Source organism: Thermobia domestica, chromosome 9, assembly GCF_964235325.1.
Source record: "Thermobia domestica chromosome 9, izTheDome1.hap1.1, whole genome shotgun sequence".
NCBI lineage: Eukaryota > Metazoa > Arthropoda > Insecta > Zygentoma > Lepismatidae > Thermobia > Thermobia domestica.
The window spans coordinates 268,355,049-268,371,802 of record NC_137462.1 but is presented as its reverse complement, the minus strand read 5'-3'; the positions used below and the strand labels follow the sequence as shown (position 1 = coordinate 268,371,802).

The 16,754-nt window shown below is 36.3% G+C and overlaps 1 protein-coding gene across 1 annotated transcript; it reads right to left on the bottom strand.

Annotated features, from left to right (window-relative positions):
• Positions 1-7,091: 7,091 nt before the first annotated feature.
• On the bottom strand, positions 7,092-7,499 carry LOC145661212 (uncharacterized). The gene has a single exon (XM_081726669.1). It carries the CDS (start codon positions 7,497-7,499, stop codon positions 7,092-7,094), a length of 408 nt encoding a protein of 135 aa, XP_081582795.1.
• Between the last annotated feature and the right edge of the window lie 9,255 nt (positions 7,500-16,754).

Sequence of the window (16,754 nt, the reverse complement as noted above, 5' to 3'; positions counted from 1 at the left end):
CGCAATTAATCATTTTCTTGGTTGGAGATACGTAATCCATAAATAAAGCGGAACCGACATTAGTACAGTCAGGTAGAATACGGATGAAAAATACGAAGTAGGCTAAGTAAAGCCGCAATTATTACGTCAGTCTGATCCTCTAACAATCGAGCGATCAGACGTTTATGCGCATAAACTAGACGAACAAACTAGAGGAATACATGAAAATGTCCGGCCGTATACCAATCCTATTAATGATAAAGAGAAAATCATGAAAAACTCAATATATTCAGATTAAAGAAATCTCGAGAGACGTCTTGACATTTATTATTTATATTCATGTGTTATTTGATTTTTATGTGTGTATGCATGTATTTACTTATGATTTTATATTTATATATATATCTATATATGTTTGTGTCCATTAATTTTCTACTTGTGTTAATATGAGTATATATATGTAGCCTTTATGCATAACGAAATGGTAATGCTACGCTCATTGATTTTATGTACTTGATAGTGTATGCTTGTTAGGTAAATGTCAAATTGCATATTTATTGCACTTATTCTCATTCTCAGTTATTAATTTAAATAATTAGAAATGGTTAACAGTCAGGCAGTAGGTTTACTTAACTCCTTTAAATCATTCTATGTTTCTTTCATACTTCCTACAAATCTCAAATCAAAGTCATGACTTGTTTCTCAATTTATTTTATTTTAGTTCAAGTCACTTCAACTCATTTCCACTTACTTCAACTAGTTTAACTCATTTTAAATCATTTCAATACTTAGTTTTCACCCGAATAAAATATAGGTTATTATATTCAAAACTCCGTCTAGCTATGTAATATCTTAATCTCGTAAATATTAAAAAGGTTATAGTCAAAACAAATCAGCTAATCAACGTAAACTATATACTTAGCATGCGATGTCAAATAATTAGGTATTTTTCAAATGCAAAATTGTAATTTAACCAGTTTGGTATGATATCTATGTAAATCAGGAAAGCTATATATATATAAAATGTAAACAATGTAAGATTGCATCTAGCACTGGTTATAAACATCAATTCCACAGTTTGTTTATTATTATCAGGTTAATGATAACAATTCATTCACTACATAGTTCAATGTAATTTACTTAAATTGATTTTTTTTTGTGTTAAGGCCTTATGCCTTATTCTGAACATTTGTTGTCAGAAAACCCAAAATTCAATATTAACCTTCAGCTTGCTTAATTTTTTTTTAGAAAACATTTTTTTTTGTTATTGTTTTCATTTGCTCATTAAAACTTTTATTACATTGTTAATCAAATTCGTAAGTTTTTTCTTTCATAAACAAGTTGTATCCCAAACCTCAAGCATATCATTGGTTTCCAAAGGATCTGTTAGGCAAATTAGGCAATATTAGCATTTCTCGACTATAGTGGGGATTAGACTGATTTTCAGAATTTTCAACTAAATTCTAAATTCTAGATATTCGTTTATTTTCTGGTTTTATTCTTATTACTACTATTATTGTTCAGTCCACTTGGAAAGTGAGAGCCAGTCTAGTTCGTCCACTCAAACCAAACATTAGAGCAAAATTCTCTTTCAGCGTTGCAGCATGTGAATTCAGGATACGTATGCGAATAATATCAAGTTTCATTTGCTTACACGGTTTTAGAGGGATCTTGTTTCCCTAAAGCCCTGGGACACCGCGGGGAGATAGGATTTCCTAACCGTGAGATCAATCCTTATCGAGTCACAAACCATTTTAGTTCGAGGAACGGAGACTTTAACGGTGGTGCACAGGGAATAAATAGTGACAGACGGAATATGAACCCAAAACCCGCCATCTCATTTTTTTTTCTTTTTATTATTACAAAACCTGGCGCTACAAGCGACCACCACCGGGATCTTTCTCTTTTCATTTTTCAAATTTTACATCAGGATTAGATGAACATAAAAGTTGCAAACTAAATAACGAAAAAATATTAGTAGAGAATTTTCTCGAGCTATAAATTTAGAATTTAGAATAAAATTTATAAATACAGAACAACAGAGCTTTCCTCTATGATAAGCAAAGAGTAGTGTACAAGAGCGTCGATTAGAAATTGTTATCCATGACCTGAAAAAGACAAAAGAAGCAATTCTTTACGTTTCTACAAGAAATCCACGCCACTTTCAGATATCTGTTAGTAACATAAATAAAGCACGAGAATTCTCTTCCTACTTTTCCTCCTAGCATTGATTTTTTTTTCTTCGTGTTCGTTTGCTTGACGGAAGAAAGTGACAAAAAGAGGGCAAGGTTGTCATTTCCATTATTTGTGTACAGTATACTGTACATGCACAATGCAAGGAAAATATTTACTTTTCAACAATTCTAATAATCGTTATAAGAGTTTCATTCTTGCAGAACTTAAAAACGATCTTTTAAAGTGGTCGTGAAAATTGCATTTGAGAACTTAACAACTAATATACGATTTTAAAAGATAAACAGTTACAGTATGAATTTCGGAAAGTATTTTCCTCAAACTATGGTTGTGAAAAAGCACTGCTGAGAGAATTAATGGAGTTTATTTCCTTATTTAGTTTCCATTTCCAAGCTATTTTAAGGTCAAATGTATAAGAGCATAACGTACTTTCGACAGGACTACAGAATAAGAACAATGCAGGAAGTATCGTGATAATGCTTGTGTTTAACACATCACGGTAATTTCATATGAAATCAACATAATAAAATAACGCTTTTTCTCATATTATCAGGTTTTCATACTGTTCTATTTCTTAACATTATGTTATTCCAAAAAAGTTGAAAAATAAATTACTGTAAGTCTAAGAGTGTATTTGCTTTATTTGCAGTTGAACTTTCCAGGCATGTCATTTGGGGTTTTAGTGGAGTGAGTGAGTACCTCCTTGAGTTGAATTATACACTAGATTCTCGCTAATCCGCAAGGGCGCCGATTCCTCTGTAAATTTGGGGGAGTCCATTCAGATGCAGAAGGTATATATATGAGGATTTTAAGACAAATTGCATTCAAATTATGCCAAATATTGTATATCCATAAATTCAATAGAGGCCCCACATGAGGTTTGGGGGGGCGGGCTCCCCGGCCCCCCAGGATCGGCGCCCTTGCTAGTCCAGTCATTTCTTCCAGAAAGGGAGTGCTGAATTAGCGAAATTGCTGCATTATTGAGAGTGTCTGAAATTGAATTTAATAAATACACTACTATACTTTACTAAATATGAGGTTATATATCTTATCATAGATTATCACAGTAGATTATCATTTGTATGAAACGTGTCCCAAATTTTCACCTCCTAGAAATAGTTTCGGTACCTTATCCCCCATACATAGTATATTTTTCACATGGTAATTTATACGTATACTAAATTCGTTTGAAATACTTTACTTCATGCGATCCACTGTACTTTTTTGAGTCAAAAATGTCTAAAGATATATAAATATATTGAAAAAAATAGTATTACCGCCCGACTGTCGTCGTTGTGCAGACATTCCTCATTATATGACCTAGGTAAATGATTTAAAGTAAGGTTGTAAGATTTAATATCAAAGTTGAAACATCGCAAGTTATAGAAATGCATGTAATAACAAATTTCATACTGACACACAATCATAGTCAACGTCTTGCGAATAAAATAAGAAAAATAAACACACTGCTGAACAAGACTGCACTTGTTTAATATAAAAACACATTTACACGTGACGTTTCGATCTTCTAGTCAAGATCCTCATCAGACGTACAAGAGTGTACGTCTGATGAGGATCTTGACTAGAAGATCGAAACGTCACGTGTAAATGTGTTTTTATATTAAATAAGTGCAGTCTTGTTCAGCAGTGTGTTTATTTTTCTTAACAAATTTCATATTTGAAAATAATTTCGGCTTAAACCAGCTTCGACTGGTATAGTTAGCACTTGCAGAAATTATATAGCAAATATGTTTTCGGATACATATACTATTTCAACAGATACACAATAATTAATACCCTACACAATAAGACCTTTTTCCAGAGAACACAAAATGTCACGCAGCAAAATAAAAATAAACTGAAAAAGGATAGTACAAGGGAAAATACGATGTGTTCAAATATATTATGAATGGAAGGAAAATATATCTGTGCGAGCCAATAGGTCCTTAAGGGCGTATAGTGGAAATGTGGTATCACTTGTATTTAGTAGAACTTTGGAGCAAAACAAAAACTCAACATCTTTTCATATAGCGAACATTTTAACACAATATAATGCTTTGTATTCATTAGTGTGCAAAATACCCTATTTTTATAGGACACTAAATATTGAAAAAATTAATACCCGCAATATGCGATGTGGACAAAACTAAAAAAAAAATATAACGAAAAAAAACGCTGGCTACAAACACATCCACTTGGAGTTTGCCTGAATTCCCTGCATAATACAATCTAACCAGTCGCTGTCTGTTGTTGATAGGAAAACAGGAAGATTCCCAGTATTTGTATCTTTGCATCTTTCCATCTATAGCCTAGCTCTACCTCTTTGCGACGTATACGGTTTTACACTTTGACGTTTCCTTTCTGTACCTCGCGTTTAATACTTTCTTTTTGGAATTCGGTTCGCGTCTATTCATTTCTTCACCACAATCTACTAACAGCAGCACAGAACTCGTATAGCAACACAGATACAGTTCCAGCAATGCTACCAACACGCTCAGGGTCCAAATGTTAGTGCTGTAATAATGACACAAATACACGCATAACTTCGCACAGTGTTTTCAGATAAAAATGAACTTTTCAGTACTTGTCGAGGAAACAATAATTGTTCATTTAAGCCGATCTCCGGAAAAAGAGCCTATGAGCCCATAGGCCTTTTTTTTTCGGAGAATGCCTCAATTTCTTCATAATATGGATGCTGTCCCATCATTTTTTCTCCAATTCTAAACTTGCATATATATATATAAATCATTCCTCTCTATCTCCATAATTGAATCTCTCTCTCTTAATGTCATCTACTATGAACACACATGGCTTGGGATTAAACCTTCAACTCTTGAAACCAAATATAAGCGCTCTAGCGGTGTTCTATCGTAACTCTATATGTTCGTTGCCAAAAACAGCGTCAGTTTAGATTTTGTTTGGGGGAAGATTCTCCGCCGACACAAGAGTTTCACTCTTTATATCCCAGTTTTATTATACATTTGATCAAACAATGTGTGTTTATCACGCTCAAGGGAGGGGGAATTATACTCTCCTGTCCTACCTAAATGACGTCCCTGAAACATTTGCTTGCAATTACTGGAAACCAAATGAAATTAATAATTGAACAACACTAATTTCTGTCAGTAGTTTTTAGGGCTCTGGGCCCGCATTACAGTCTTTCGGAAGCACAAAACCTACACCCGTGATTGACAATTTTCATGGATTTCACAAGGAGCATCTTCCTAATTTTATGATATATAAGTCTTTAAAGAAGGCAAAAAAAAAAAAAAAAAAAACAAAGCACTTATGAAACTGTGAACAATGAGAGAATTTTTTTTATTCAGGCTGTACAAAAGCATTTCACAACAAACAAATGAAAGAGACAATTTTAGAGCTATAAAGCTTGTAAACAAAATTTCTGTTTTTCCGTATGAATGGAAAGAGTATATAACGTCAAACATACAGTTTTAGACAAGGAGAAGAAGGCGAGTGGGATTGAATACCAGGAGCTAGTAGTCGATCGAGACGTGTGTTTCTGAATACATAAGCACACGGCGCAAGAGTTTGTTAGTAATTTGGACTAAAATTTTCTGCAACATTTTCTAAGCTGCGAACTGTACCGTACAAATTTTTATCTTTTCCCCAGAAATTTGGTAATTCGACTTGACTCTGAACGCACTAATTTCTTGTAAGCTTTAACTTAATCTGAAGCTAAAATAAGCTAAGCTAAGGATTGTTAGGTCACTACATTAATATACATTTATCAAATCAAAATTGCCACATTTGAAAATCATAATAAATCTTATATGAATCGTTAGCGCTTATCAGTGCTACAAGCACAACGTTACTGCTCCAACGTATGGAAATTTATTAACAAATTAAAGTGCGATTTGGCTTGGCATTCAGTTAAAATCGTTACTTGTACAAATATGTTTTATAGAAAACGAATTTGGTGTCAATCATTAGAGTTTCTATGTACGGTACGGAAAGTTATTAATAAACTAATGTAACAATCTTCCCTTTGACGTAATTGTAGATACATGACTTTAACAAAATACATTTGTGGAGAGCAAAAAAGTCGATTGCTAGTGCTTGTTAGTGCTACGTCAAGTTAGAATCACCACTTGAACAAAATAAATTTGTGGAGAATAAAATGGTGCCAGTCCTTAATACTATGTTACTGCTACAAGCCCTACGTTGGGACTTTCACGTATGAAAAATTATCAATACAGAGTTATTCAAAAAGAAAAAGCATATCTAAAATAAGCACCCCGGATGAAAAATTAGTCACCCCCCTTGGTACTTAGGTTAATACCGTGTAGCGCCGCCCCTGGCCTGGATAACCGCCTGGATGCGGTCGAGAAAGGAGTCCACAAGGGTCTGCAAGAACGCCACATCCAGTTGAACCCACTCACGGAGGATAAGATCACGCAATTCCACCAAACGTCGGAGATGCTGATGTCGACGTTTTACCTGCTGTTCCAATTGGTCCCACAGATGCTCAATTGGGTTGAGGTCCGGTGATTTTGCGGGCCATTTGAGGTGTGGTAGGGTACCTGAGTGTTCCTCAAACCAGTCATATATGGGTCCAGCTCTATGAACCCTGCTGTTATCGTCTTGAAAACTGGCCGTGTCTATAGCAAAGTCATCGCGAAGAAAGTCCGATGCTCGTCCACGATGTTCAAATGAACGTGCTGGTTCATGTTCATGGACACCTCAATGAGTGGGCCCACCCCATAGTACGAAAAACACTCCCAGAACATGACAGACCCACCCCCGGCCTGCACCTGACCTTCCACACACTGCGGGTGAAATGCTTCATGTGGCTGTCGGTGGACAGGACACCATACGTCATTCAAATACAGGCAAAATCGTGATTCGTCAGACCATATGACACGGCGCCACTCTGCTACTGTACATGTTTGATGATTATTGGCTCACTGCAGACGAGCAACTTTATGTGCATGTGTGAGCAGTGGTCTTTTGCGAGGTACCCGACTCCATATGTTCATTGCATGCTGTTCCCGTCGCAATGTTCTCTCGCTGATAGGTTGGACTGGGCCTGCATTCACGGACTGCAGTAATTCCTGGCAGATTTGGAAGCGATTTCGATTCACAAGCCTGAACACCCATCTTCGGGCCCGATCTGTGAGGATCTTTTTCCGACCACAGTTCTGGCGTCGTGTCTCATGGCCACGTGTGTTACACCACTGCTTGTAGACACGTTGAACATTCCGCCGCGAAACACCAACAAATCGGGCAACTTCCATCACTGTGTGGCCATGAGCACGGTCAAACACGATTGCCCCTTTTTTCCGCTCCGTCACGTCCGCGCTCTTCCCCATCTTGCCGCACACACACCGCTTCGATCGGTTCTGTGTCACCAGATGACGGCGCCAGAAACGTTTGATGGGGTGGGCGGAAAGAGGCGGACCCAGTTGCTGGGTGGGCGAACAATGAAAATAAGAACTGGTCAATGTAAACATTTTTTGGACAATAATTTTCAATCTTTAAACTCTTCAGTTAGCTAAGGCTCAGACCGAAAGAAGGGAGGGACAAGGATGTAGAAAACAGTTGTCTTGGCCTTACACAAGGTACAATTCCGGCATTCTTCTGGTGGGTCTGAAGAGATGCAGGACTTAGGATGGGCTGCGGGAGTTCGTGGCTATATGCTCGACCTACTGAATTCCGCGTGGCAGACACAGTATCTCTACTTCCAGTTTTTTTAAAACAATAATAATGGTGTGTACTGTGTAGTCGATGAAGTTCAAAACAACTTTATTTTCTTTCCCTCCAAGAATGCACATGAATGCATAGAAATAAAAGAAGGTTCAAACAACAAAGACTAACAGATATACTCCATCTTTCGTTAATATCATAAAATGCACAATAAGTATGTAAAGTAAAACAAGGCTAAAATAGGCTATTGCAAACATTTTCATCTTTGAAGGGTTTATTACAAAAAAGCAAGAGACAAAAAATATAAATCATTTATATTTTCTCTCGTATATTCTTAATTTATGCACACTTGATTTTTTGACGTGATCCCTACGTATATGCAACAGCAAAGATTTATGTTACTAAAAGAATAGGGAAATTCGACAGCATAATTGTTTGATCATACCTTACACAGAAATCTTTGAAATTGAAACTTAAGTTGAAAAAAAAAATAAAACAATTATAAATTGGATAAAGAAGCAAATAGCAATTAACAAAACCTCATCATGATCCACAGAAACAACAATGTATTTTAAACTATGAAGGGCTGATCACATGGTACGAACAAGCTTACAATAAACTTTTATACCTGCACTTTAATGGAGGAATGGTGACAGCAATTACGGCAAATTTGTGAATTTCATGAAAAGCAATTTTGAAAGGATCCATCACTTCAGTAAACTGAGAAACGGAGGTAATTTTGTATTGCTTTTCCTCCTCATAACGTTTCAAAACTTTCGGAAGAAGTTTCATTTCCACCTCTACACTAGTGATGAGCAAATGCAAGACCAAGACTAAGACCGGGGTGGTCTTGGTCTTGGTCTTGGTCTTCGTCTTGCACATCCAGTCTTGGTCTTGGTCTTGCGCTGGAACCCTTGGTTTTGGTCTTGGACTTGCACACCCACTCTTGGTCTTGGTCTTGCTGCAAGAGTCTTACAAGTCTTGCTTTTATGAAAGCTTATGCTTTTCATAGGTAAATTTTACTCTGGATAAATTCTACAATGCGCCAATAGTAACAAAAATACAATGTATGTTTCTAAATGTAATATATAGTAGTTTACCTTCGTGTAAGTATGATGATAGTGTACAACATAGGCGATAACCTTTTTTTTTTTCAATGGGTCCCCACGCTTCACTATTTATAAGATAAATTACAACGTTTCGTAATCTTTTTATATTTTTTAACAGATCTAATGCTCCACTGGTTCCCAAACTGGAGAGGCTACCCTTGAGACGCATGAGAGAAAATCAAACGGCACAGATTATTGAAATGCCATGAATTGCAAAACTATTTTTACACTCTAAAGACGTCAGATTTTTTCTTTTCAACCACGATTAGCCAATCTTTGTATTAAACAAACTTTCATTTAAATATCGAGATTTGGTTTTACTGATTCCAATATGTACGCTATGGGGCAGAAACATTGGCATTACGCAAAAGCGATTAAAAAATTGCAGGTTTTCGAAACGTGGGCATGTAGAAAAAAGGAGAGAATTAGCTGGGTTGAACGGAAAGCGAATGAGGTGTTAGAAATATTAGCAGTAGGGAAAGAAAAGAAGAATTTTAGATATTGTTTAGAGGAGGAAGAGGAACTGGTTGGGATATTGGATGAGGAGGAACTATATTATGAGAGACGTGCTAGAGGGTATGGTGTAAGGAAAGAGAGGGAGAGAGCGAAGGAGACTGTAGTTGAAGGAAGGTATTAAAACAGAAAATTGCTACGTCAAGACGAAGAGACTACCTGAGGACCACCGTACATCGAAGTTTCTCAGTTGCAGCAAGTAATCTGCCAATAATGGTAGATTAGCTGATGATGAGAAATAACTGAAATGTTGGAATGAAAAAAGGAGGAAATGGAAAAACCCCGAGAAAACCCAATGCACACGGTGTTGTCTACCAAAAAAACTCACATGGCTCAATATGGCACATCTGTGGCTTGAAAACGAGCAACGTCTACAGAAAATGCGAACAACCAATCCAGAAAACGACATAGATGCTACAGGGGCAGATCGACTCACACACCTTGCATAAACTACTGGGAACACATTCAGTCCAGCGGCATTTTTACTGAAGCCAAGAAGTTCAAGTAGAAGACGTACTGATTTTCCCCCTTCTTTTTTAGATTCTATAAAAAAATGAAGTAGTACCGATACTTGTGCAAGACTCTTACGCAAGAGTCTTGGTCTTGGTGTTGCAGGTATAGTCTAGGTTTTGGTCTTGGTCTTGCACCCCTTGGTCTTGGTCTTGGTCTTGCATCGGGATTCCTGGTCTTGGTCTTGGTGTTGCATGCAAGAATCTTGCAAAAACTGCAAGACCATGACTCTTTCGCTCATCACTACTCTATACTATCGACATCACATCCATAATGACGTATCCTCATCCGCAAAAAAAAGTTCGCATATACTGTAACTTCCACATTTTCATTAATAACTCGCTTTTCTGACTATATTATCGCTTCTTCGTGCTTTCCTTAACAAAGCAGTGTAATAATGCATAATTATTTATTATTTTAGAGAAAAAATAAAGCAAAATAAGAAAATTATAAGCAAAAAACCTTTAATCTTATGAAACCTTAGTGTGTCAAATAATTACACGAAGAATATCCCGTGGGAAAAAAGAGGGAAAATGACACAGGTATTAGGAAACACTCACTAACATGTGAAGCTATTGAACAGAAACATGAACTGAAGAGTCAACTACGTATTTCTGCGTTTGATATGCAATTCACACTTCATGCAGAGTTCCAATATGCAAAATCAGTCAATATCTTCAGTTGAAATTACTGATATAGGGAGAAAATGACTATTTAAAACTTCAGGTGTGAACGTGCGCTTGGAGCGATACATGAGCATTATTACAGCATATTCTTTTATGAATTGTCTCGGTGGTCAAGCGTGTTTAGTAGTGTTCTTGAAAGGCTAGCATCGGAGGGCGGCAGTTCGAATCTGCGTCCCGGCAGTTTTGATTTTTTTCAACATATGGAAACATTTCTTTAAATATAAAGTTCTGCTCTGAAGTGCTTGAAAAAAAAATCAGATGAACTATCACGTTTCAAAGCCTGTTACATTTGTTCACCCTGTCATCATTTATATACGAAGACGCTAAAATGAGGAACGTTAACATTGTTATAATGGGAACAACTTTCTGATTTGAATACCAACCTTAAATCACACGTCCAAAATGAAAATTATTCATGTTCTGATACCTATTGTAATATACAGGTGTGTATATATAGAGAAAGAAAGAGAGAGAGAGAAAGTATGTGAGAGAGATAGAAAACAATATATGCTGTAATTTTAATTACAACGTAAAATTTATTGCAATTCATAATCTGGATTTTTACAAAGCGATTTGAACGCTTGAAGCGACTTAATATTCATAAAGCATCTTTTTCTTGAAGTGTCGCAAATAGTCCGATGCTTTGTAATATGTGCCAAAGAAATAAATGCATGTTTTAACAGGATAGTATCGTCTACCTTTTGCTTCAATTGATGGTATAAAATAATGTTGAGTTGATTTTAACATCCCTTTCAGCATCGAAGCTATATGAGACGTTTACCTACTGATTAGCGTGAAATCCGAACCACATGAGCTCACACCGGGAATCGAACCGAGTCTCTTACGTCAAAGGTGCGTATGCTAACCACTTAGCTATGAAGGAACTCGGTATAAAACTAGAATAGCACACATTACCCCATATTATTTCACCGAAAGATTTCTGTTTTATGATCAGTTAAAATAGTATTTCTGGACACCGTAGCGAAAAATGTATTTGCTTTTTCAAGTAGTGTAAGAAACATACAAAGAATAAACACAGCAGAAACGAAACCAAGAAATGAATTCAAAGTAAAGTGCTTTGCCTCTCTCGAATAAATCACTCAATGTATTACAAGTGCATATCTCGTGCATTTCCAGTAGAATTATTAACACGCGCTGGCTTTATAACTTGGCTGTGTGGTCTAGTGGCTAGCATGTGTGTCTGTGGTGTACAGGGTACCGGGTTTGATTCCCGGTGGGAGAACTTTTGGAATTTTAAATGTTCTCGACGTGTCTGTGTTTGTGTCCCTATCATTCAAGGTTACAGTAAAACGTGTATAACCGAGTAGGAAATATACAGAAAGTACTGATAAGGGGAAAGTAGACTTTGGTAAGTGAACTTCGGGGCCGCCTTTCGCGACGTAAATTAAGAAGAAAATAAGTGGGTTTAGCGAGGCGCTTGAAATTACAGTAATGATTGACGGTTCGGTTCCCAGTCCGGTTTTCTTTCAATAACTATAAGGATATTTTATTTTTTCTAAATACAACGTTACATTTTTAACATTTGAATTGGTTATAAAAACAAAATCAGATAAACTGTCAGCTTTCAAACCTCTGTCACTTTTATTCATCATCTGTTTGTATACGAAGATGACGCTATGGAAATGCTAGCACTACCAAAGTTCAAATAGATTTCTAAGTTAATATCAAATTGAAAACACACGCCCAAAATGAGAATATATGTTTCTGCTTTATATGTATAGTTCAATTATACCAAACAAAATCCGCTATCCCCATTCCCTTTGGCGGTAGGAGTAACTTTAAAATTTTAAAGTGGGACCCCCATTTCTTATTGGACATTTCGATTCTCCAGAAAAAAGTGACTGATTTCACCCAGAATTGAAAACAATTCCTTCACGGATGGCACTTTAATCGATACGGGAAAAGGAGGGGGTAGCAAAACGTTATGAAAATGTTTTTTGTCAGATCCGTGCTCTGTGGTCATACAGTTAGCATACTGGACTGCACAGTCAGAGATCCTGATTTCAATTCCTAGTAACCCTAGGGGAACACCAAATGAGTACATAACAAGTAGTGACTATTTTCATGAATATATGCATCCTATAAAAATCGCTTAAAGTTTGATACTAAGATATTATTATTATTATTATTGTTATTATTATGTTACATATTACTTGAGCTTATAATTAGGAAGACCTAGGCGCAGATGGGAGGACAATATTAAGATGGATCTCGCAGAAATAGGAATACAAAGTAGAAACTGGATCCAGTTAGCTAAGGATAGAAGTCAGTGGAGAGCTTTTGTGAATGCGGCATTGAACCTCCGGGTTCCATAGGCCATAGAATTAGTTAGTTAGGAGGGTAAGTGTGCCTAAAGTCAGCCGTCTCCAGTAGTCAGCCATTTTTCAGTAAAAAGCATATTAAATAAACATACAGTAGCTTGTTATCAAACAAATAATCAACTACAACTTAAATCAGAGCTCCAGTATTCAACCTCATTTGTTCTGGCCTGGTGTGACTCCTCGTGGCAGAAAAGAAAAATTATCATTTGAGGTCTGCTGATGCAAGTGAGCAAAGTGCGCATTTTGTTAATAAAAAAATACGGAAGAAGCTTTACTTCAAAGTTAAGTTAAAATTATATTATTGTAAAATAGTACGAGTTATTGCTTTCTTCTATGCATGAATGTATCGTAGCTTATCAAAAATTCGTGGTTTATGATACAAAATAAGATATTGCGTAGAAATAAGGGGGGCTGACTACAAGTTGCATTTTTGATAACGTTTTCCGGTAGTCAGCCATTAGGGGCTGACTACTGGAAATGACTCTTCACTTCAATTTCCAATGGTCAGCCCCCCATTACTTTCAACGGACGACTACTGGATACATATACTCCAGTAGTCATCCACTTAATCTTTCATTCAATTTAAATGACACATGACATACAACTAAGACACTTAACTAATACGTAGAAGACTTTTCTAACGATTTAATGAAAAAGTAACTGTTATGATGTCACTAATTGCATCATACAAGTATAATACAGTTATAAAGTACGGGACAAAATTAAACGATCGAAAATGCCATTAAAACTTATGACGATGTTGGTCGTTTATTTTTGTCCCGTTCATTAATATCAGTCTGGTATTGTAACCATTTCAATTCTTGTATTTTTCTAGAACTGAGGGAAAAAAGGTTAAGGATTTATGGCTGGTCTGAATTATTTCTTTAAAATTTAAAAAGGACAGATAATGAGTATTTATTTTACCCTAAGCATACGCCCTACATAAGCTTTGGGGGCCCGGGCCCCCCGGCCCTAGCAGGATCGACGCCCTTGACCCTGATCATAGCTTAGTCTTTTAATCTAAGGTAGCTATGAGGAAGTAAGGGTTATCCATATCTAATTGATTTATTTTTTTAAATTACTCCGCACAATGTCGTGTTTCTGCACGTTTTTAATTCCAAGGCTGCCATTGCTCTTCAACTATTATTATTATTATTATTATTATTATTATTATTATTATTATTATTATTATTATTATTATTATCTGTTCTTATCTGCTCTGTTCCTAGAGTTGCCTGATTGCCGAAACAATACAGAATAATCATAAATGTTTACATTCTAACTCACTATGAGCGTGAGGAAAATATGTCTAACAGTTTAAGAACGCGTGATTTAGCGTTTCTTTCAACCAGTCCAAAGACATCTACTGGAATAGACTCAGTGTCAGATGTTTTTGCAATCAGGTGCGTTGAAGATACTCTATCCAAAGAGTCTTCTTATTCTACACTAATGAACACATATAAGGCTATTGTTCTGTCCGAAGAGGATCGATCTGCTATCAGTAGATACTTGCTAGTGAAATGCTCGATATCTTAGTCCTGGAACATACCAAATTTTAGCAATTGGCCGTCTAGAGCCTACAAATATATCTTCGATATCAGAAATAGACGTTACGTCTGACTCAAACCACTAAAACAACATATCCGTTATGGCATCTTGTACTGAAGCGACGCAAGGTGAAAGGTCTGCTTCTGTTTCTACAGTCAGTAGAGCCAGAAATAACTCCATATGATCTCAGAAGAAATTCAAAGAAAACCTTCGTAAAATACTTCCATATCATCTGGCTTTGATTAGCGTCTTTTCTGGCTAGCTCCAATCAAAAACAAAACTACCAAACATGTGCCCAGAGAAAAAGTTCAAAGTGCAGTATCCTCCCAAGCATGGAGAAATTATCAGATGGTAAAGAATGAAAAGAAAAGAAAACTAGAAGAGGAATGTATAAAATGAAAAAGGGAGAGAATACAAAAGAAAGGAAAAATTTTAAGTCAAACAAAAAGAAAAGGACTGTCAAGCCAAGTAGCACTAGTAGTTAAAAAGACGAGACGCAAGAAGTTGTTCAAATGCCGTCTAAGGCCTGAAGAAGAATTCATAAGTGATATTGAGAACGATACACTTAAATATATTGGGTGTCACTTTTGTGATCACTGGTACCACTTAAAATGCACGTGCCTCAGTGTATTATCGTACGAGGAACCTGCTAAACAAGTGCTTATGTGTCCTGAATGTGCTTAATGAACTTCATATTAAAGGGTTAATGTCATAGCTAAATATAAATATCAATGTAAATATAAATGTAAATATAAATAGGCCTATATATTAGTTTTAAATAGGCTAGTCTAGGCCGAGGCACATTTTTCTTAGTTTATGGTAAATATCATACAAGAAGTCTTTTTTCCTGTATCGCAATATATTTTCCACCAGGCCTGCTTCTAGCCACACAGGTTTGGAGGGGCATAGATATGTTAGGGGGGGCAAGTCATTAAAAATCTCTTACACATATCTAAATTGTGGTTTTTGTGTTGAGGTCTGGAGGGGCCACGAAAAGTTTAGGAGGGTCAGGCCCCCTAGCTCCCTCTAGTTGCGGGCCTGTTTTCCACGTAGTTTTTCCTTGTAGGAACTCTGAGTGTAATATATTTGTCCCTTAATTTGCTACTGAGGAATTGATCTCTAAAATTCCATTAAAAAAGTCAATTCTATAGTGTGGCTGAGTACTTGTTAAAGTAATGGCTGACCTTTGGTTTTCATAGGCCGACTACTGTTTTTTCAGGGTTTCTGGTATTTTCTTTTTCCTGCGTAATTATGTATAAAAGATTTCCTATGCGAGCTACACAAACGTAAAATTTAAACACTGTTCTTTCTAATGACATATGCAGTAAAAGTTATTAGTAAAAAATGATTTTTTTTATACTTTAACAAAGTTGAAAATCTCCTTAAATGGTCGACTACTGGCACATTTACCCTATTACTTGAGACACAATCTATAGTTGCAATTTTTTGAAGGAATGTTGCCTAACTGGTAAGTAGAACTTTACATATTGTTTTGTCTGTGAAACATATGCTTGTTTAGCTTTATTTGAAAGTGTTAATTTTGCCAAAAATATTGAACGTTGGAAAACCGCAATAGCATTTCATTATAGGGGCCAAAAAAAGAGAGCTGATATTTCTAAAGGAGGCAATCGTAACAAAAACGGATAGGAGATAAACATAAATCGAAAATGTTATGTTGAAAACATTTTCATTGATTTTGCCTTCTGCCTCAGGCACTGACAAGGTCAGACAAATATTGTCTATTACGTTTAAAATTGCCTAAAGGAAAGTTGAACAGAATACCACAGATCTTATCACTCAGTAATCAGTTGTGTAGTGCTCCCTTGTAGGCAAACAACATATATCGAAATAACGTGTTTTCTGCCTCTTAGCAAATAAAAACTACGATCTTACTAGCTCTTGGAGTAACCAACTGCGCATGTCGTTTAATAGCTTCAACTAAAAGGGGTACTCATTCAACGTGCAACTCGTGAAAAGGTTAGAAGTCAGAAATGGCTGAGAATAGAAAAGAGCGTGTTCTTGCTTTAGTGCAAGAAGGCTATTGCGCTGCACAAGCCGCTGAAAGGTGTGGAGTTTTACCAAGAACAGCACAGAAGTGGATAAAGCGTTTTCGAGAGACTGGAGAAACTATGCGGTGCCGAGGTAGTGGTAGGCGTCGTGTGACAACACCTGAGCAGGATGCCCAGCTTGTTGCTGCTGCGCGACTTAATCCC

Coding starts and splice junctions, on each gene's coding strand:
- LOC145661212 (XM_081726669.1), bottom strand. CDS start 7,499: ATGGGGAAGAGCGCGGACGTGACGGAGCGGAAAAAAGGGGCAATCGTG.